The 23,500-nt window shown below is 38.7% G+C and overlaps 1 protein-coding gene across 20 annotated transcripts in view; it reads left to right on the top strand.

Annotated features, from left to right (window-relative positions):
- DST (dystonin) overlaps positions 1-20,355 on the top strand; it is a 613,928-nt gene extending 593,573 nt beyond the window's left edge. For 11 of the 20 annotated variants that reach the window (XM_056565763.1, XM_056565758.1, XM_056565768.1 and 8 more), the window contains 11 exons: positions 964-1,127; positions 3,034-3,196; positions 4,963-5,117; positions 5,224-5,298; positions 7,118-7,135; positions 9,974-10,091; positions 11,731-11,799; positions 13,980-14,173; positions 14,987-15,097; positions 17,818-17,941; positions 19,395-20,355. In XM_056565763.1, the coding sequence (XP_056421738.1) occupies positions 964-1,127; positions 3,034-3,196; positions 4,963-5,117; positions 5,224-5,298; positions 7,118-7,135; positions 9,974-10,091; positions 11,731-11,799; positions 13,980-14,173; positions 14,987-15,097; positions 17,818-17,941; positions 19,395-19,651 (1,448 nt within the window). In that variant the 3' untranslated portion in view covers positions 19,652-20,355. The remainder of the gene's footprint in view (positions 1-963; positions 1,128-3,033; positions 3,197-4,962; positions 5,118-5,223; positions 5,299-7,117; positions 7,136-9,973; positions 10,092-11,730; positions 11,800-13,979; positions 14,174-14,986; positions 15,098-17,817; positions 17,942-19,394) is intronic. The other 9 variants (XM_056565769.1, XM_056565765.1, XM_056565775.1 and 6 more) reach the window with 4 other exon arrangements.
- Positions 20,356-23,500: the final 3,145 nt, after the last annotated feature.

The raw sequence follows: 23,500 nt of genomic DNA, 5'->3' as shown, positions 1-23,500 counted from the left end.
TATATATAATTTTAGGCAACAGTTTTTTTTCATTTGGGGTAGAGAAGATCAGTAATATGGATCCGTAATCACTGTATGCACTTCCATACAGAGTCTGTGCATACAGTATGTCCTTTGTAATTCATTTTTAAGGGCAACATGTCCTGAGTGGTATGGTGTAAAGATGACCAGCTTCTTAGCATGTTTTTTTGACGCTTTGTCCTGGGATGTATAATATGGCCAAAATTTACTATTGTTTGTGGCATTTTGGGTAAAAAAAAAAAAAAACATCTTACATGACTTCCAGCACATTTACTACATCACATTACATTTCCGTCACTCCTGTTAACATTTTTTCCCACACACCTGATAGAGGGCATGACCTTGGTAAAAGGGATGTGACTTTAGGGAAAAGGTCGTGGCTTTAGGTCTAAGCCAACTTATAGTTGGTCTAAACCTAAATCTAGTGCATCTGAAGGCAGACTTGTTTACCAATCAGCCTGATACACTGTGATAAATCAAGTGCATTTGAAGTTTGTCAGTATAAGACAGTTGTAGTAAATCTGGGCCATTGTATTTCATTGTATTTGTCTGTGTGATGACACCCAGTAATTGTTATGCAAAAAAGCCTTTTATTGGCTGAAACTCTCTGATTTGCTTAAAGCAACCAATCCAAGCTCAGCTAGAATGCCGGGGGCTGCACGGAGATCGTGAGGGGACCCCCGCGATCAGACATCTTATCCTCTATCCTTTGGATAGGGGATAAGATGTTTAGGGGTGGATTACCCCTTTAATGGGTTTCATGAGAAATTGGAATCATTAACTATATAAGAAGAAATGTAAGTGTTAACATAGCTGTATGTTTAAGAGCCCTTGACCTGCCTTTCCAAGACTTTCAACTAAATGTAGTCTTTTGCTTTTTAACAATTTTGAAGTTTTATTTGGTTTCTGTAAAAAGTAAACTTGTGTTCTATATTTTATCAGGAAAACGTTCACCGGCACCTAACTTGTACCCATCCACTTCACAAACATCAATAGAAACAAAAAACCCAAGAGTCAACCTACTGGTCAGTAAATGGCAACAAGTGTGGCTTTTGGCATTAGAGAGGAGAAGGAACCTGAATGACGCTTTGGATAGACTGGAAGAGGTACCATATATTTTTTTATTATTCTTACCTATCTTACAGTAAGACACCTGGTATGCTATATGAGTATCAATAAAAATATAGTAGTTTGGAGTAGACCTATAAGTCCAGTGATGCAGGTGCTAAATCATAAATCACACTAACAGTGTTTTGGATCGACAAGCTTTCAGGAGTACTCTCTTTAAGAAGTCAAAACTTGATGAAGGAAGGTCTCCCAAAAGTTTGTTTTTCCAAAATACTGGTAGTACAATAAGATTCTGATAAAAATATACAAACATGGTACAACAGTAGTAAAACTTTTTGACCACCTTTTATAATTTTTTTTTAGGGTATACAAAGTGACCAAAAATACGCAATTTTGGACTTTGGAATGCAGTTTAATTAACATTATATTTTTATAGTTCAGACATTTATGCACGCGATACCACATATGATTATTTTTATTTTTGCTTACATGTTTGTTTTTTTATGGGAAAAGGGGGGTGATTCAAACTTTTATTCAGGAAGGGGTTAAATCACATGTATTCACTTTTTTTTAAAAAAAATTTACACCCCATAGGGGACTATTACTTGCAGTTCTTTGATTGCATACATTGTTCAATGCTATGCCGTAGCAGAGCATTCAACAGTATAATCTGCACTTAATTGGTGAAGCCTGGATCTCAGGCTTGGAGCAATCAAACGACGATCGGACAGCGGGGAGCTGTTGTCCTCCCAGCTGTTCGGAACGCCTCGATTTTACCATGGCATTCCCGAACAGCTCCGCTGAGCTAACAGGCAGTGATTACTCCCGGTTTAGATGCCACAATTAACTTTGATCACGGCGTATAAAGGGTTGATACCCAATCTCTGATGTCCGGTATTAGCCGCTGGTCCTGGTTGCCGATAGCAACCAAGTCCCAGCAGATACGAAGCGCACTCAGCTTCCTTCTGAGCGTGCTTCACATTAGGGGACGTCCCTAGTCATTAAGGGTACTCACGTACAGATGTTACAAGTGTTAATCAAATGGCTCTTACACGTTATGGTGATAACATAGCACTTGTACACTTGTGGTAATCTGCCAAACATTGATATATGTGCGCATAAGGTTTTGGTCATCAGATGTTTACAGATCAGAGGTATACATTGGAAGTATTCATCATCTTATACCTCCAACAGGTCCCTAGGACTCCATATAACCAGGGTATTGCAAAATTCCATTTACAAACGTACCGTAAGAGATAAACAGCCTTTGCCACTGAATTAGACTACCAAAGAATATTATCATCCTGTAAGGGTTTGTTCACACAGCAATTTTGCCGAAATTAAGTGCCCATTCACTCTAATGGAATTCCCATTCACACAGCCAAGGGCATAGCTATAGAGGTAGCAGTCGCACTGGGGCCCTGGTGTCAAAGGGGGCCCCAAAGCACAACTGCCCCATAAGAGACCAGTATTATAGTTGGCATATGGGGCCCTATTGCAGATTTTGCATCGGGGCCCAAAAGCTACAAGCTACGCCTCTGCACACGGCAGAATTTCCCCTGCAGAAATTCTTCATTCTGCAAAAATGTAAGTCTTGTCTTAGAATCTTGCAGAATTACACACTGGAATCCTATTAAAGTCAATGGGGCTTAAATTTTTCCAGACGGTGCTTAATTCGCACAGAATGTGCACAGAATTTGTATGCAATTAGAGCAGAATTTACATGGTATTAACATCATGTGCCCACATTTATACTAGTATAATATATAGTACTGAGGAATCCTGCAGAATTCTGAAGGAAACTCTAATTCTGCAAAAATGAATGTGGATGGGGAACTGATGCAGACATACGTAAATTCTGTCGTGTGAACATAGCCTTATGTTTTTTATATGCCTTTCTCTCTCAGTAAATGTGTATACTAAAGATAGGACTTCTCATTTTAGCTACGAGAATTTGCCAACTTCGATTTTGATGTTTGGAGAAAGAAATATATGCGATGGATGAACCATAAGAAATCCCGGGTGATGGACTTCTTCCGGAGAATTGATAAAGATCAAGATGGAAAAATTACACGACAGGAATTCATTGAAGGGATTCTTTCTTCAAGTAAGCTTCACAAAGATAGTGATTATATATTATGTAACTCGATGTGGTGCGAGATCCTTCATAACATTTAATCGTCCCTGTGCTAACAAATTACTAAAGATTCTGCACATACGTGACAAGCAGAGCATTGTATCTTCACCTCAGTTCGCCAGTTCTGGGGAGGCTAGGTGTCTTGTAACATACCGGAGTTTGTAAAGCTGAAAAACAGTCCTGCAATGTTGATTCAAGGGAAAGCCAAAAACATGAGGTAGAAGCCAATTTTCCTCATGTTAGGAAAAACAATCCTTCCTGAATCAAAATCTGGCAATCCTCATAAAACCCCAATTACTCTTCTCCAGAAATCTGCTATGTCTTCTGCTGTCTGACTAGTGACAATCAATGAACTATGCTCTCATCATGTGCATTTGTGGCCCTTCTCATGTCAGTTGCTCTTCCCATGTCAGTTTTACACAGTGTGTTTTCCATTTAGTAAATAATCCTGCTGTGCATTTTCTCTTCCTGTAAACATTATGCTAATTTTTTGTGTGTGAAACCTCATCTGCCACTTCTCTGCACAAACTTCCAACGTATCCAGATCACTTTGTAACAGTGCATTGTCCTCTATTGTGTTAATCACTTTATACAGTTTAGTATAATTTAAATATGTACATGTAATATGGTAACTATTAACAAGCCTTCTAGGCTGGCACTTATCAAGCTCCAATTCGATTATGTAGTTGCAATACTGTCGCAATCTGTATGGTAAAAAAGTAATCTGGTAGCACACAGGGCAAATGTTCATTGATTTGATTGCTTGATAAGGTGTATCATGCACAGTCTCCATAGAAGGCCGTAGAAGAGAAGCTAAGCGGAATTTTAATAAAGACATAGAGAAAATATTTTTGTACATTAATGAAACAACAGCTGATTTTTAATTAAGACTTAAGGAGAAAATGTTTTTGTACCTTAATAAGTATAAAGTAAGAATATAAAACATACATTCAAAGGTGCCCACAGCCTTTAAGGATGTGGCATTTATTTGTCCACTCTTTTCCTGTTGGAGCATAGCATCTATGAAGCTGGTAGCTAAATACTCATAACTAGACCTGCTTGATGCATGCGCAATATACTCTGGAGTTTATCACTCTCTACAGAAGCACTTATGTAGCATGGCCCCGTGTTGCACTTCCTTATCCTCCTGATAAGTTGATATGAAGTTTACTCATGCAGTGAGTTTATTTCATATAGAAGTGACTTTAGAGTCTCAGAAATACTGGACTTTTCATGACAAATATCTTTTTCCAGTCTTTGTCTTTGGTTCACACTATTGCCATCTGAGTATGGAATGAATTAGTGACAAGGTCGATCATCTCATTACTTCTGTATTATAGAAAACATTGTCAATTATGAAATCCTGTTTAGTGTCAGAGGAAAAGACTTGATAACTCTATTACATGTCTCCAGTGTGCGGAACTTTGATGTCATTGTCTTCTGTAATGTAATATATTTTCATTCTTCTTGTTATTGGATTACTGATCTCTGCTGAAGATAATGCTTTTGTTCCTACATACAGTTGTTTTATCATATATTGTAAATAAATTGTAGCCATTGCTTTGTTTAATAATCTTTTAAGAATTCCTGAATTATGTCCCATAATGATGTTTTGGCCGATGCTTTCTAAGAGCCAGTAATTCCCATGTTCATAGACCTGTAATGCCTTTATAGTATGTGGCATATTGGGGTTGCAGAATATATTTTTCAATAATTTGCAACTTATTTGTTTCTAGGATTCCCTACAAGTCGTCTGGAAATGAGCGCTGTTGCTGATATCTTTGACCGGGATGGTGACGGTTACATTGACTACTACGAGTTTGTGGCAGCCCTCCACCCCAACAAAGATGCATACAAACCCCTAACTGATGCTGACAAAATTGAAGATGAGGTACTTAATAATATATGTATTGGTCAATAGACTTTGTAATTCATTTTGGCCAAAAATATAATTTTTATTTGCACAAGAAACAAATTGTAACCTATATATTTTTCAGGTTACACGACAAGTGGCAAAATGCAAGTGTGCCAAACGTTTCCAAGTGGAACAAATTGGGGAAAACAAATACAGGGTAGGTTGCAATGTATTGTTGGAAAGCAATAAAAATCTTAATGGTGGGGGAAAAAGAAAAAGGATTTCAGCTAAAATGGTATTCTATAGTGGCTGTATTATGGAATATTTGTAATTTACAGTAAATGAGTGTACCTGAAGCAAGTGGTAGTCAATCTTAGTCTAAGTTCACACATCCTAAAATGTACTGAATATTTTTTTTAAAAGCAGCCTTCTTTTGCCGATTACAGATGAAAATGTGCACATAAAATACATTAGTACGTTATACAATGTACATTTTCCTGCCATTTTCTTACTAGCATTTCAGACTACAGTAGAGAGGCGTACAACCACCTCCCCATTGAAGTCTATGGAGACTGCTGCAGACTGGTAACAGCTATTTGGGGCCACTTGTTGGGCATCTATCACATATAAACAAGTTATGCCATAAATGAGAGTATTACTTAACCCCTTAAGGACCAGAGGTTTTTTCGTTTTTGTACTTTCCACCTCATCTTCTAAAAATCAGAACTCTTTCCATTTTGCACCTACAAACTCATATGATGGCTTGTTTTTTGCGCCACCAATTGTACTTTGTAATTCCATCAATCATTTCACCCAAAAATGTATGGGGAAACCATGAAAAAAAAATATTTGAAAAAAATATGCTATTTTGTAATTTTTGGGGGCTTCCGATTCTACACAGTGCCCTTTTCGGTAAAAATTACAACATATTTTTATTCTGTAGGTCCATACAGTTACAGTGATACCCAATTTATATAGGTTTTTATTTTTATTTTACTACTTTAAAAAAAATTATAACTACATCCACCAAAATTAGTATGTTTAAAATTGTCATTTTCTGACCCATATAACTTTTTTCATTTTTCCGTGTACAGGGCGGTATGAAGGCTTATTTTTAGCGCCGTGATCTGAAGTTTTTATCGTTACCGTGATTGTTTTGATGGGATTTTGATCGCTTTTTATACATTTTTATTAGGGTATACAAAGTGACCAAAAATACGCAATTTTGGACTTTTGGAATTTTTCTATGTGTGCGCCATTGACTGTGCAGTTTAGGTAACATTATATTTTTATAGTTCGGACATTTACGCATGGCAATACTACATGTCTATTTTATTTCTGTTACATTTTTTTTTTTTACGGGAAAAATTGGGGTGATTCAAACTTTTATTCAGGAAGGGTTTTATTTTTCCTTTTTTTTTTTTTTTTTTTTACAATTTTTTGTCCCTATAGGAGACTATTACATGCAGTCATTAGATTGCATGCACTGAACAATGCAATGCCATACCATAGCATTGATCAATCTGCGCTCGATTGCTCAAGTCTGGATCTCAGGCTTGGAGCAATCAAACGCCAATTGGACAGCGGGAAGGAAGGTAAGTACCTTCCCGCTGTCCTCTCAGCTGTTCTGGACACCACGATTTCACCCCGGCGGTCCCAAACAGCTCTGCTAAGCTAAGCAGCAGTATTTTTCTCCCGGTTCAGACGCCGCAATAAACTTGATTGCTGCGTCTAAAGGGTTAATACAGGACATCAGCCGAATCAGCGATGTCCGGTATTAGCCGCGTGCCCTGGCTGCTGATAGCAACTGGGACCCAGCAGGTACGAAGCACGCTCAGCTCCTCGTCGTGCTTCACATACTGGGAGCCGAACACCAGCGTAAATATACGCTCATGGTCGTAAAGGGATTAAAAGAGGAGTTTCACATATGCATTGCTATAATAAATGCTTATTTGTGTAAGATATCCAGAAATATATATAAAAAATAGTTCATATACACTAATGTTATTTTCTCTCCATTTTCTTTTTGCTATCAGTTCTTCCTGGGAAATCAGGTATAAACCAGTACAAAGTTTCCAATGTATATACATGGACATCTAATCTTGCAATCACGGTCACCTGACCATAACCTACACTATCATTGTGTTTTGCTCTATAAAATCCATTGTTGTTTTGGTGAAGGGTCTTTACTAGTCTAATATTAAACATTTTACAGTTCTGTTCTTGTTTTTGAATAGAAGTCATAGAATAGGTCCATTAGTTTATCTGTACTGTGTGAAGATTAGTGTTCTCCAGCATCTCGCTATGGTGAGACAGTGATATTGTCTTAGAGGTTAGTGACTTAGGTTACACTATATGGTTTTGTCAGACAGTACATTTTACAGTTCTACAGGATCAATGCATATACGTTAGATGAGATTTCATAATAACTACAGTACAATTTAACCTACAAAGTTAACATAACCTAAAGCTTCCCCATCTCTTTATGTTATACTTTATGTATATTCCCCATGCCAGCCTGGTATCTTTTTTCATACCAGTCATCAAACATCACATGATGAGCAGGACTATATATAAAATATGTAAATGCCTTATCCATCCATGCCCTTCATATCCATTGTATCCCAAGCATTATGTCCACCACATTATTGCATATTTTAGTATTGTACTAAATCTCAATATGTCAAGCCTGGTAGATACTGCTTTACAGTTAGTGTCTTGTTAAGTACTCCTTTGAGACAGTGGCTAGCAAGTAAAGCTGTTTGGTCACCTTTTCATTGTTGATGCATGCAACCTTGCTTATCCAGTAACCACAGCAACCACATCCCCTATCGTGTGTGTACCAAATATTCATCTGGTTCTTTGCATAAACATCTCACAAATATTAATGCTCCCACCCTTTTCTGTTGTATGTTTGTGCACTATCACGGTGTAAGAGACCAAAGCTAGGTTCTTTTTTCGTATTTCCATTAGCTCATTACATTTCAGGCCTTCTATCCTGCAGAAGCAGTAGTAGGGGTTAGTTGCCTCCTAAAGCATGACTGTGACTTTACAGCTATGTTCTGGAGTGGCTTGGAATCCATACAAAAATATGGAGCAGTCAATTTAATGTATATTTTAACAGATTGAACTGCGTATCAATGAATTAAATGGGTACTCTGGCCCTAAGACATCTTATCCCCTATCCAAAGGAAAGCATCACTACCACGGGGCCGGAGTATCGTGACATCGCCACTCCTCCCCCCGTGTGACGTCATGCCCCGCCCCCTCAATGCTAGTCTATGGGATGGGGTGTGACGGCCGCGATCAGACAACTTATCCCGCATCCTTTGGACAGGGGCTAAGATGTCTTAGGGCCAAAGTACCCCTTTATGTCTACAGAAAAAAGGGCATGCAAATAGGGCTGTTTTAACACTGCGTTAGGAGGTGTCTTGCAGTGTTCATTTAACCCTTAAGTAGGTCCTAGTTCATGCATTAAATGGATCCAAAGACCCCAATTACCCAACAGAGGACAAAAACACAACCGCACTGTATTTAATATTTTTATAACATGGGACCCTATGTATGTACATTTTTATAACATGGGACCCTATGTACTGGATGAGGAATGTCAACAAGTGGGATCTGTCAAAGGTATATGTTAGGCATATACATTGGAGACTTTACCGATGTATACATGCAGTAAATTTGCTGCATGAGAACATTATATTGTAAAGCCATAGGGTCCCCTATTAAAGTCAAGTGTCATGATGCTGTATTAGGAAAGAGTGATCTTTTGAGGTCAGTGTGTTTAGGTATTTTAAAGGTTAGGTTTACATTTGTTATTACTGCTTTGTAATTCAAAAGTTACTGAGTGCACTACATGTACAATGGGAAATTGCTTGAATTGCTAGGTTCATAGATGTCCCCTATTAAGGTGTGCAGTTTATAGAATGAAACTATAAACTGCTGTGAGCTATTAGTGCCACGTCTGGGCAGGGAAGGAGTGCACACTATTCTCTCCCACTCCCCTATTCCTGTCTACTTACTTACCTGCCCTAGGCGACAGATCTGTAACCACAAAAACAGTCCCTTCCTAGACAAGTGAGGGACGTAATTGTCAAAATAATAAAATACAATAATACATACTAAGGTCAAGGAACAGTAGGAAACAGACAGACTAAAATAGCAAAACTAACACACAATAAGTCAGATGTCCACTATCCGCATCAAAAGCCAGGAGATGTCAAAGTACAAAATCGCTAATACCAGAGAGAATAGTCAAAAGAGAGTCAGAGAGAAAGAGCAGAGCCAAAGTGCCAGAAAAACAGATACAGTAGAATGCTAGCTAGAGTACAAACTGAGCTCTTTAGCAGGCAGAGACGGGGAGTAGACTGCAAGCTTATATGGAACCAGAGCAGGTGTACAATCAAGGTCAGCTGACCAATCCAGACAGGCGTAACCAAAGCAACAAGACCAAACTAGTTAACCTTTTGGTTCTTTACAATTAGATTGTATTTATAGTTTCTTAGATTATTTACATTACTGCACAATGATGCCTGTTGTGCCACTGCATTACATACAGCTAGAAATGGTTTTATAAAAAAGGCTGTAATATGATAACAGCCTGTTTGGTAAGTATTGTAAATATTAGTGAATTCATATTGTGAGGATGGATTGTGACCTTCTGTGTTGCTTACTTCCTTCCTTTATTGCTGTCACTGTTGCCCATTGCTTTAATCAATTTGCTTTGATTGGTGTTGCATGGGTATTGTCATATTTACATGGATTCAGTCAAATCATCTCTGGGTGACTAATAAAATTTCAGTCAACATCTGCATGAAAAATATATTAAATGTAATGTAATCCTTGCAGTTCAAATCTCTTATTTAATCTTACTGTTCTTTCTTAAGTTTGGTGACTCTCAGCAACTTCGCCTTGTCCGTATTTTGAGGAGCACAGTGATGGTTCGAGTGGGGGGCGGTTGGATGGCACTGGATGAATTCCTAGTGAAAAATGATCCATGTAGAGGTAAGCAGCATAGTAGTTTCCTGGGACTAGCTGTTGCTTCTAGAATCTGCTATGAGGTTTATTTTTATGCAACCATTAGAATGCGCATATATTTTGGTAGAAAATGATACTATGTTCTGTATAAAAATGTTGAATTGCTGAGCTGCTATAGTGAAATAGTATGGAGATATGTTGTGAGTAGTGTAAAGATGGCTGTAAATACTAGAATATGGCCCCAATTTGCTTCTTTTTTCTTTTCCAATAGCGCTCTCTTCAGGTCACTGCCAAATAGGGATCGACCGATTATCGGTATGGCCGATATTATCGGCCGATAATCACGATTTTGGGCATTATCGGTATCGGCAATTATCTTGCCGATAATGCCCCGCCCCCCGCACCGCCCCCACCGCACCGCGACCGCCACCCCCTCGACCCGCCGCACCGCACCCCCGACCCACCGCACCGCACCCCCGACCCACCGCGCCGCGTCGCACCCCCCACCGTGATGCTAGGCGGTATACCGGTATGGATTTTTTCCCATACCGCTATACCGGTCGGGCCCCTCCTCCACCCTCCGAGTCAATAAAAAAAATTAAACTTACCCATAATGGGTAAGTGTCCGGGGGTTCCTGTAGTGTCCGGGGGCGTTCCGGGTGGAGGGTGGTCCGGTCCGGGCTGTCCTTCTTCTCCGGCGGTCTTCTTCTCCACTCCGGGCAGGCTCCGGCCTAGTACACTGCATAGACGCCGCTACGCCGTGACGTCAGGTGCGTCGCTGCGCACGGGCGTCACTGCGCAGCGGCGTCTATGCAGCGTACTAGGCCGGAGCCTGCCCGGAGTGAAGAAGAAGACCGCCGGAGAAGAAGGACAGCCCGGACCGGACCACCCTCCACCCGGAACGCCCCCGGACACTACAGGAACGATGGATGGATGGCCCGGACCACCCTGACAGGTAGGGGAGAGATAAGCGGGTGGTGGCGGCGGCGGCAGCCTATGGCCCCGCAAAAGCCACTGCAGATCATTGATTTAAAGCGCCCGCTTTAAATCAATAATCTGCAGCAGTGTCGCAGGGGGTTAAATAGCCGATAACTTATACCGAAATATCGGTATAAGTTATCGGCTATGGGCCCTAACCTGCAACGATTATCGGTATCGGCCCTAAAAAACCGATATCGGTCGATCCCTACCGCCAAAGATATTACTCCAAGTACAAACAGTTTTCTCCTTGGAAAATCATTCATGTCTTACTATATTTGTAATGTAAATGCTATAATCATAGTGTATACAGAGACCTTGGAAAAGCATATAAGACAGGGACGGTTAGATTTCCATTTCTTTTTTTTTTTACTCCCCAATTGGCATTTTGATATATAAAGAACCCATCAAATGAAAGCATCTTGTCTCGAGGGTATATACAATTCCTGGTACCGTGTTAGCCCTAATAAAGAACAGCAGTATATTCTATGCATATGACTCTCCCATTTCTTGATGTGGTTATCGTGCTGATAACAGTTGTTGGCTCTGATACTTTGTGCATACCGGGAATTTTTGTTTACTTTATAAATTCTATCTTTTTCTTATAGCAGTTCTTTAATACTTCTCCTTTCTTACTAAATATCCTCTTTTATTTTACTTGACTGGTATTCTGTCATTTTTTCCCTAGTTCATCATCATGGAAGTAAAATGTTACGTTCGGAATCAAACTCTTCAATTACTACTCAGCCTCTTATAGGTTGGCAAATATCTCCCTCTATCATTTCTTTTCATCTTTTCTTTTTCTTTTCACTTGGTTTGTTTTATTTATGTCCCTTGCCTTTTTTTGTGTGTAGTGCATGCAGTATTCTTTTTTACTTTCATTTGTAGTCTCGGCACCAACTTGTAAGGTTTGGACATTGCTGTGGTTAACATGCATGGTGAGGTTGAGATTCAGAGCCATCATACATGTTCACATTTAGTAGACATAAGTGTCATATATTGCATGCTGTGGTTTTATATCAAGTCTGTGTCTAAACATAAAAATGATTGTTTAGATGATATTTTTGTGCATTTAAAGGGGTACTCCAGTGGCAAACTTTTTTTTTTTTAAATCAAATGGTGTTAGAAAGTTAAACAGATTTGTTATTTACTTCTATAAAAAAAAATCTTAATCCTCCAGTACTTATTAGCTGCTGAATACTACAGAGGAAATTATTTTCTTTTTGGAACACAGTGCTCTCTGCTGACATCTCTGTCCATTTTAGGAACTGTCAAGAGCAGCATATGTTTGCTATGGGGATTTTCTATTACTCTGGACAGTTCTTAAAATGGACAGAGATGTCAGCAGAGAGCAATGTGCTAGTGATGTCAGCAGAGAGCTCTGTATTCCAAAAACAAAATAATTTCCTCTGTAGTATTCAGCAGCTAATAAGTACTGGAAATATTAAGATTTTTTAATAGAAGTAATTTACAAATCTGTTTAACTTTCTGGCATCAGTTGATTTTAAAAGTTTTCCACCATAGTACCCCTTTAAGATTAGTAGTACCCTAAAAGGAAATATACTTGTTGAAACCCGTATGATTAAAAGAAGCATCACATTTATCGCTGGTGCCACAATTTTTAAAACTGCCACCAAGAACTTAAAATACACTAAAACCTCTTAAGATTAACTTATGCAGATTAGATTTTGTGTGACAAACTTTATGCATAGTTTACATTTTCTTTGAGAAGACCACTTCTTCATACACTATTGGTTGTATTTTCAGAGAGGTTTCACTGTATTATATAATGACCCTCTTTCGCTAAAACTTTATGAATGTGGAGTCCTAAGGCCTACAGTGCAAAATTAGAAAAGTAAATATGGATTGATCTCATTTTACTTAATTTGTATCTTTCTGATACAGATTGTGTGTTATGTTTACTTACTCTATCTGGGAGTGCGAGCACCAATATTCTTCATGCCTAGGTGCTATAGTCATGGACCTTTTCAGATTTCTTGTCTCATCTGAGTTATACTCCAATATAAATGATGCTACAGTATTGTTTTCTACTATTTGGCCAATACCTTATGTGACTTTTTGTGAGATTGATTTTAACTATTGAACGACAGCTGCAGTCAGCAAGATTGTATATAATGCAGTGGTCCTCATTAACTATTTTTCCATATTATTATTATAATTTTTTTAAAGATTTCTCTCACATGTATGAAAGGGTTTTATACATGTCTGGAAACTTATGCAGTTTTCATTTATTTAACCTCTCTTTTAAAAGCAAAAAAGTCACAGCCTATAAGATGCCAAAAAACATAGTGAACAATGTTATAAATCCCTTGGATTTAAAAAATAAAATATAGAAGAAAATAGAAAACCAAGCCCACTTATTGAGAAAATAGCTGAAAGTGACAAACAGAAAAATGTTGACGCATGAGTGAAATACAATATTGTAGTGCTACAAAAAGTCCCTGTGTGGACCTAGCCTTTTACTTGTAGCAATATTTGGCTGCCTTTCAAGGCTGTTTTACCTATGGCTAAAGTTTTAATTAAAATTAGAAAAATATGGCGACAGAAGTTGGATTGGTGGGGATTTGATACGGCATTGTCAATGGATCTTGAAATGCAACAAAACAAAAATCAAAAATAATTGCCTTTCTCAAATTAGTTTGGTCAATAAAGGGTTAAACTAGAATGATTTCCGGATTAAAATGTAGAAATATCTTATTGTTTTAAGCAGGGCAATATATGACAGTGATATTATTTTCCCTTCATCCGTAATGTTTATGTGAATTTTGCCAACAGTGAAAGTTTATATTTCAGCTTGCTTTAGTCATTGTATCTGTGTTCCCATGCTTCTAAAGTAATGACAAATCATATTATGGATTGCAACATAGATGCGCAATGTTTTGATGATGTACAAAACTAACTCGCTTTTATTTGCAGCTAAAGGAAGAACTAATATAGAGTTACGAGAAAAGTTTATGTTACCTGAAGGCGTTAGTCAAAGTATGACTCCTTTCCGGCCAAAAGGCCGAAGGTCCAGACCGTCTTCAAGAGGCGCATCACCCAGTAGACCCAGCTCAAGTCCAAATGTCCAGGCCAGCCCATCACAAGCAACGAGTATTGGCACTCCCAAGGTGATTGTTTCTTTTCTTCAGTCAATCTTGCACATGAAGATGTAACCCCTCTCCACCTGCACTTCCATTGCCTGCAGTAAAGGCCATTTAAAGACACAGATCATATAACAATGCATGAATGTTAGACAAGGGCGCGATAGTGATTTTATGGATCATGTGGCCTAAGTCCTGTGCCTGAATCATGCTCCATTAAAGCTAATAAAAGGAAATTGGGTTGTTGCAACCTGTAAGTTACTGTGATGCAACATTTGGCAGAAATCGTTCCAGCATAGACTTTATGTTGTGCCCTCTTGGGGGTTGCAAAGTGAGCCCTTTTCACTTTCAGTATCTACCATGCAACACAATTCAGGCAGTACAGTGTAGCCAACGTTGCTGCATAGCCATAGGCGGAATTCTGGGCCACACACAAAGTACATACTTGATTTTGGTATTTATAGCTGCTAAACAGTTTGTTTGAGTCAGACTTACAGTAAAGATGTAGTAGATAGAAAAAGGCAAAAAAAATGTAATTTCACTCAGGCAGGAGTATATAGCAAGGATACTTGAGTTTCTGTAGTTCTTTGAGTCATCGTGTCTTCATTTTACATTCTAAGTCTCTATTGAAGTGATAGGCACATAGTTGTCCGGTGCGTCTGATACTAGTTCAAGTTTACCCTAGCTGAGCTGTATTTCTTTTTTCTTTAAAAAATGATTGCCAAATTGTGAGACATATGTCCAGAGCCTTGGTATTGGTGTTACTCATGTAAAAGGTGCAGCCTCTGCTCCACCAATGCCATCCGTGACATTACTTAAGTTTGCCATTGTTTCACACAGACACCCCTCCATATAACACGCAATTATGGTAAACCTTGGTTGACAAACAGCAAAACAGCAACTCCTTGTAAAAGCCCTGAGTCCCCCGAACAAAGACTGTCATCTGAAGAGGTATAGTACGTACAGGGCACTCGGTTGTGAAGTCTCTCCAAGTCACAACTGCTCTGTTCACTAACCGCTGTCATCACTGAAAGGCCTACCTTGCACGTTAACCCCCTGTTTAACTGATACTGAATGTTTTATTCTTTCCCACATTCTACTTTAATTAAGACTCATCTCTTACCACATCACCGGCATCATTACTACTATCTGTATAATATGACTGCTCATGTATTGTTTTCCAGCACAGTCATTTACAACCTATTGCATGATAATCTTTTCTGTCTACAGTTTGATTGTACAAGATATTTTCCAACGTTTTGTTCTATAGAAATACAGCACCTAATAATGTTCCAGTTACAAATCAGTTTATTAGCTTGATTATCTGTCACTAGCCTCATGCTGCCCGAATGATGAGTTGCATGAACCACTGACAGGCTCCCTTTTCACAACCCTCTATGGTTCACTCTGAATAGCTGAGCTGTTTTTAAGAGTATTCTTAGTATTATGGGGCGGTCCCGGCATTGATTGACAGATGTCTTCCTATAAGCAAAGTGGGGCAAATCTGTCAGTCAGTGCTGAGGATCGCCTCGATGACTTGGAGCCTCATTCCTGGCTGAGGATAAAACCATGATTATTCTGACCCGGTAAAGTTGTGATGAAAGAGAATTCCAGTGTTTCATACTGTCTGTGGCTATGAAACTAGTGACAGTTTCCCTTTAAATAAATCTTATTTGTTCATTTTTTTTCTCTGATTGACTTTACATAATCATGAGGTTTCCTTCATCTGCTTATCTCAGTGGTATCCACTACAGCTGTTGCAAAACTACACTTACCACCATGCTGGAAGTTGGAACCACTGAATGGGTTATCCATGTTTTATTAGTTTTTAAAAAGAGATCCACATGCTGTAAGATAACAGAGCAGCAGTTGCTTACATTTTCTGCGCTGATCCCCCTTTCAGGCTCCAGTCAGCACCCCGTTCTTGCTTTTGGAGCAGTCGTCACATACTCTGAGCATCACCTCTCAGGGATGGGAGCCATGATGCTCTGAGTCAAGGCTGCTCATTGGCTTTGATGGTCATGTGACAATCACTCCAAAAGCTAAACCAGGGTGCTGACGGGAGCCTGCACAGGGGATCAGTGCAGGATAAGTAATCTGCTGTTATTTTAAAGCATTTGAGACTTTTTTTTAATTAATAAAACATGAATAAACAGTTAAAGGGGTACTTCACTGGAAAAAAAATTAAATCAACTGATGACAGAAAGTTAAACAGATTTGTAAATTACTTCTATTAAAAAAAAATCTTAATCCTTCTAGTACTTATAAGCTTCTGTATTTTCCACAGGAAGTTCTTTTCTTTTATAATTTCATTTTTGTCTGACCACAGTGCTCTCTGCTGACACCTCTGTCCATGTCAGGAACTGGCCAGAGCAGGTTAGATTTGCTATTGGGATTTGCTCCTACTCTGGACAGCTCCTAAAATGGACAGAGGTGTCAGCAGAGAGCACTTTGATCAGACAGAAAGGAAATTCAAAAAGAAAAGAACTTCCTGTGGATCAAACAGCAGCTGATAAGTACTGGAAGGATTAAGTTTTTTTTTTGTAGAAGTAATTTACAAATCTGTTTAACTTTCTGTCACCAGTTGATTTAAAAAAAAAAAAAAATGTTTTCCAGCGGAGTACCCCTTTAAGGACCGGAGCAAGAGAATTCAGTAGTTACGTATAGGCTGCCAACAGGCAACCCAAAAAGACCCTATTTTCCCAAATATCAAAATAATAGTAAAAGTGCAACCTTTATTTCCATGTATCCACACAAATGAGGATTAAAATCTACAAGTGCCCAGGGACCCTTCTCACTAAAGTGTATCCTGACCATTCAGTCTAGGGCACGTGAACACATCAATCTGAATGATGCTGGTTGTCTGCAGTTACACCCGCATCCTATATTTAAGGGCATGAACACTTGAATTAAAATCAATATGGAACGGCCCCCCTCGACATGAGAAGTGCCCATAGGATGCGGGTGTAACTGCAGACACCCAGCATCATTCAGATTGATGTGTTCACATGCGCTAGACTGAATGGTCAGGATACACTTTAGTGAGAAGGGTCCCTGGGCACTTGTAGATTTTAATCCTCATTTATGCGGATACATGGAAATAAAGATTGCACTTTTACTATTATTTTGATATTTTGAAAATCGGGTCTTTTTGGGTTGCCTGTTGGCCGCCTATAAGTAATTAATCTTGAATTACCCTCCATATATTGGTCTCCTCTGTGTGTGTTGAGAATTCAATAGGTCATTCCATTAATTTACTGATGCAAAGACAGATGTATTGAGGGACTCAGAAAGAAGCCATTTGTTGTAAAAAAAAAGGACCAAATTCTATGGAGCACAATGACATTTTCACTGTAGTGTGCTGCTGTGGTCAGAGATCATTGCTGCTTCCTACAGCGAGAAAATAATCACAGCAAAGCTCCATGACCATGATGGGAAATATGATGATGGTGAAACTCCTGAGTTCTGAAATGTTGTCTAATAACCTCAGATAATACACAAGCTTTATCACAGAGGCCCAGGGGTTATATATTTGGCCAGTCTCAGGATCACCTTCTCGTGATTTACTTGTGTATCCTGGAGACCAGAGAAGACCCCCATTGCCTCCCTTGTTAGCAGCTGCCTCTATGAGTCAAGGTTATTCTATTAAACTTTCTGCTTATCTCCTACAGGGAACTCCTATCCAGGGGAGTAAATTAAGACTTCCAGGATACCTGTCTGGAAAGGGATTCCATTCTGCAGAGGACAGCAGTTTATTAACTACAGCAGCATCCAAAGTCAGAACACAGTTTGCAGGTAAAGCAGTTAAAAGTATGTAAATGATCATCCCAGTAGTATAACATACACACTCCATCACTAGAAATATATTCTGCTGGTAGACAGGATAAGACAAGATCTAGCCTCATAAGTCATGTTATACAGTGTTTGTCACTTATATTTTTATTATTGTTCGCTGTCACCCTTTTACCTTTTTATTTTTTATTAGGCTTTGTAGAGCTTGAGTAGACATTGTTGGACCCTTTAGAATCTGTATTTTGTTTAAATGGATGGTGGGTCTGAAATGTTGTCACAAGGTCATGTAATTATGATTATTACATGATTATAATTAGAGATGAGCGAAGTTACAGTGATTCGATTCGTCACAAACTTCTCGGCTCGGCAGTTGTTGACTTTAGCCTGCATAAATGAGTTCAGCTTTCAGGTGCTCCGGTGGGCTGGAGATTCTCTCCTAGGACTGTATCCACCTTTTCCAGCCTACCAGAGCACCTGAAAGCTGAAGTAATTTCTGCAGGCTTAAGTCAGCAACTACCGAGCCGAGAAGTTTGTGACGAATCGAATTACTGTAACTTCGCTCATCTCTAATTATGATGGTATCTGACTTTAGCTTTCTGAACCAAAATCATTAATCTAAGCGGCTGGAAACTTCAGGTGTATAAGGCCGAGTTCAAATGTTTTACAAAAAAAGAAAACTGATAAAAAAAAAAAATAAATGCAACCAACACCAACATGAGTTACTTTTACCATTTTTACTATTTACTAACAATGCTTAACTAAATTAAAACAAAATATACATACTAATAATGAGAACAGGGTTGCAGAGAAGAATATTACTTGGGATGAATCAGGCTAAAATTTAAAAGTACCTCTCATGATCTTGTTAAATGTTATAATTTAATCCCTCCCAGTTCACTGCCCCCGTCATGATAAACCACCCCCTGCCTTTATTTTTATTATTTTTTAGTTTTCTACCTTGATATTGCTCTGTATTTTCTGCTCAGTCTCAGTCAGATTCACAGACTGTGAAGGGGCGTTACCCAGCAGGCGTGACATCATCTGAAGCCATACAGGGGAGAACTTCCTCCCTCACTCTGCTACACACAGCCCAGAGCAGTTTAGTTGTGAGATGAGCTCTGATTGGCTAAGGCTGCACACACACCCTCAGCACTCCAGACTGCATATTCTGATTTTGGACTTCTGCCAGGCCAGCAGGAGTCCAGAGTCTGTGCAAGAGATGGGGGGGGAAATGTGCTCTGGACGAGTAGGAAGACACCTAGTGACAGCTTTTTTAAACACAAATAAAACATACATTATACATTACTCACATTAGAAAGTTTTTTCCCATTTCCCATAAGGAGTGCAATAACAAAAATTAGTTTTAATGACAATGCCCATTTGAGTATTGTAAATATTGTTTTTTTATGTAACATTCCTTCTATATCTAATGATTCAATTGTTCTTTGTCGCATAGATTATCGGAAAACTCCAAGCCGAGCTGGAAGCAAAGCTGGAAGCAGATCAAGTAGCCGAAGAGGCAGTGATGCCTCTGATTTTGATATTTCCGAAATCCAATCTGTATGTTCTGATATGTCTGAGACAGTTCATGATAGCTGCAGGCCCTCACCACGATCAAGTTCACGATCTTCAACAGGCAGACCTTCCAAAATTCCCACTCCACAACGACGGACGCCAATCAGCAAACTAGCAACAAAATCAACAAAAAGATAGGGCCCCCAGCTTTTAAGAGATTTTTCTTTGTGTATTGCCTATTTAAGTTTGTAAGGTGTAAAATATTATGTAGAAATTATGAAATAATGCAAATGTTTGATTTTAATCCTGCAGAAGGCCTTAAATGTGTGTTTGTCTTGTTTTTTTTTTTACACATATTTTTATCAGAAAAAAAACAAAAACCTTTGTTTGTCTTATAGTTTGGAGATGCTTGAGGGACTTCAAACGAAACTAACGTCACCGTTGTGTGAATTCAGAAACGAAATCAGTTATTGAATGTATTTATTACTGCAACCTGGAGGGAAGTTCAATATGCCAAACACTGCTTCATTAGTTACCAATTATGAATACCTCAACTATTTATAATAGAGCAAAAACATGGACTTAGATACCCAGCTTACGTACACTACCGAATCTCCATTCACTTGGACTTGATTATGCACATTGCAGTTATTTCCGCAGTTTTAAGTTCAGATAACTCACAGAAAAGTATTTAATCATCGGCAGAAACTATATTTTATGTTTTTATTTATATTTATGTCTGTGAGATTCTGTCTTAATAGAACTATAATACTGTTCAAATAATAGCATTTGGTGCATATGTGAGGTTTTCTTTCGCTTGAGTGGATGGTAACATTATGTCAACTTTTGTATCAAATCAGTTTTGCTTGCAAAATCTATGAAATAAAACTTGTCCAAATCTATTGGTTTGTTTATTCTTTGGTAGACTGAAAATATACATTAGAAGGTTAGGAGAATGTTCTGGCAACTACTTTGATAAATGAATAATGTGGGAATTTTAGATACAATATGCACCGTCTAATACATTCCACAATGGCTTAGGCTATATGACAAAATTTGGTGCATCTGTAGAAATTGTTATCTAGCTTTAGAACTATTAGTTTACCACAATTTTTGACATGCTGTGCCACTTTTCAGATCATGTCCCTGTAAGATAACTCCTATCCCTTCTTGCTAAGCTACAATGAGTGAGGCATAAATACGCACAAAATTGTCTGAAACACATAATAAATGTGGTGCAAGGCATGTAGTCCAGTTCTTTGACACAAAATACACCATCATCTTTGCTCGTTTGCAATATTAAATCTGGGCTTTTGTGTCTTATTAAAAATCAAGTGCGTGTGTGGTATGCCAACATTAAAAGGGTTCATTCATTTTGGTAAATGTTTTAAATGATGGACACAGATTACAGAGGGACCCTATGCCAATAAAGTCCATTGCACATAAAATTACTGATAAAGTTACAACATTAAAGGGGTATTCCAGGCCAAAACTTTTTTTATATATATATCAACTGGCTTCGGAAAGTTAAACAGATTTGTAAATTACTTCTATTAAAAAATCTTAACCCTTCCAATAGTTATTAGCTTCTGAAGTTGAGTTGTTGTTTTCTGTCTAACTGCTCTCTGATGACTCACGTCCCGGGAGCTGTGCAGTTCCTATGGGGAAATTCTCCCATCATGCACAGCTCTCAGGACGTGACATCATCATTGAGCAGTTAGACAGAAAACTTCAGAAGCTAATAACTATTGGAAGGATTAAGATTTTTAAATAGAAGTAATTTACAAATCTGTTTCACTTTCCGGAGCCAGTTGATATATATAAAAAAAGGTTTTGCCTGGAATACCTCTTTAATTTCAAAATGTGAAGTGGCATACAATGGCATAACTCCAGTGGAAGGCTGCTATGTGGCCCATGGGTTAGGACGCCACTACAATTAAATGCAGATATGACTGAGCAATACATCATGGTACTGAAAACTCTCAGCTGCACCCTGCTACTCTGTGTCAATGCCGTCTGGACCACATGTCAATGCCGTCTGGACCACATGTCAATGCCGTCTGGACCACATGTCAATGCCGTCTGGACCACATGTCAATGCCGTCTGGACCACATGTCAATGCCGTCTGGACCACATTGAGTTTTAGAGGAGCAAGACATCACTGGAATGGCGATGGAAGTATCACCATAGCCTCTACCAGCTCCATCAATGAGAATAAGGAAGCAAGTAGTTTAGGTGCATAAACATTCAAAGAGTACCTGTCATCAAACCATATTTTTGAAACTAAGCCAGATTATATTCCTTAACTACTAACACCCCTCCTGCCCTTAAAAATAATTACGAGCTTTAAAAATCTCTGTATCATACCTTTCCCCTTGCTCACATTGTGTGCCCTCCCGGCAGGAGAAAGTGGGCATTCCCCAGCAGGCGCGACATCACTGAAGCGTGAGTTGTGCAAGCTGTGCCTCGCCATGCCCCGCACGCACTTCCTGAGTTTGGTCTACTGCCAGGCCGGGAGGAGACCAAACTAACTGTTTGACTTGTTTGTGGCAGGGAACAGAACAGAGACACTTAGTGGCTGCTTTTTTCAATTAGATTAAAAACATATAGGTTGAGAATTTTAACAGCAAGTAAATAGCAAAGTGGCTTATAATCACTTAAGGAACAATATATTAAAAGTTTAGTTTGGTGATAGGTACTCTAACATTGGAAATATGTTTCCTTTAGGACTCGGACAAACCATATTAGTGTCCTAGCCTATGGTAAATTACACCACTAGCCTCCTCAAAGAATCAACTTAAGTCGTTGTAATTAGGTTATTGCTAGTGACATAAATCAAGTAATCCCCACCTCACAGTATGACACTGTCTGGTGTCCCAGGCAATAGTCCACAACTGGTTGACAAAGGCTATTGAGCCGTAACGCGTACCTACCCTGTATGCTATGCATGTTGCATAAATAAAACCTTTGAGATTTCATAAGCTTCTGAGTGCCGGGACCCCTTCTTCTTTTGGATTATCGTTACATTGGTCCTCGGGCACCAACTATTGATTGCAGTGCCGACCTTCTTGGGACTTTGGCTATAGTCCACAACTAGGCTGGCAGATGCTGCGAATATGGGGACCCTGTCATACAGACAGCCTGTAATAGGAACAGAGCTAGTTCTAGCTTTTTTGTTGTCTGAAGCCGAAATTGAAATGGAACCTGCCCCCATTAAATATCATGCCAAAGGTTTGTGTGCAACAAATATTCATCATATAACAGTACCAGCAAAGGGTACAGTATACCTCTATATCCCCTTAAGGGCGCTGCTCATTTTCACCTTAAGGACGCAGGCCTTTTTTGCAAATCTGACCACTGTCACTTTAAGCATTAATAACTCTGGGATGCTTTTACTTTTCATTCTGATTCCGAGGTTGTTTTTTCGTGACATATTCTACTTTATGTTACTGGTAAAATTTCGTCGATACTTGCATCATTTCTTGGTGAAAAATTCCCAAATTTGATGAAAAATTTGAAAATTTTGCATTTTTTTAAACTTTGAAACTCTCTGCTTATAAGGAAAATGGACATCCCAAATAAATTATATATTGATTCACACATACAATATGTCTACTTTATGTTTGGATCATAAAGTTGACATGTTTTTACTTTTGGAAGACATCAGAGGGCTTCAAAGTATAGCAGCAATTTTCCAATTTTTCACAAAATTTTCAAAATCAGAATTTTTCAGGGACCAGTTCAGTTTTGAAGTGGATTTGAGGGGCCTTTATATTAGAAATACCCCACAAATGACCCCATTATAAAAACTGCACCCCTCAGAGTATTCAAAATGACATTCATTAAGTATGTTAACCATTTAGGTGTTTCACAGGAATAGCAGCAAAGTGAAGGAGAAAATTCAAAATCTTCATTTTTTACACTCGCATGTTCTTGTAGACCCAGTTTTTGAATTTTTACAAGGGGTAAAAGGAGAAAAATCTTCCTAAAATTTGTAAACCAATTTCTCTCAAGTAAGTAAATACCTCATATGTGTATGTCAAGTG

Source organism: Hyla sarda, chromosome 3 (genome assembly GCF_029499605.1).
Source record: "Hyla sarda isolate aHylSar1 chromosome 3, aHylSar1.hap1, whole genome shotgun sequence".
In the NCBI taxonomy this organism is placed as follows: Eukaryota; Metazoa; Chordata; class Amphibia; order Anura; family Hylidae; genus Hyla; species Hyla sarda.
Note: the sequence above shows the minus strand (reverse complement) of the source record. Positions and strands in the feature narration are given on the sequence as shown.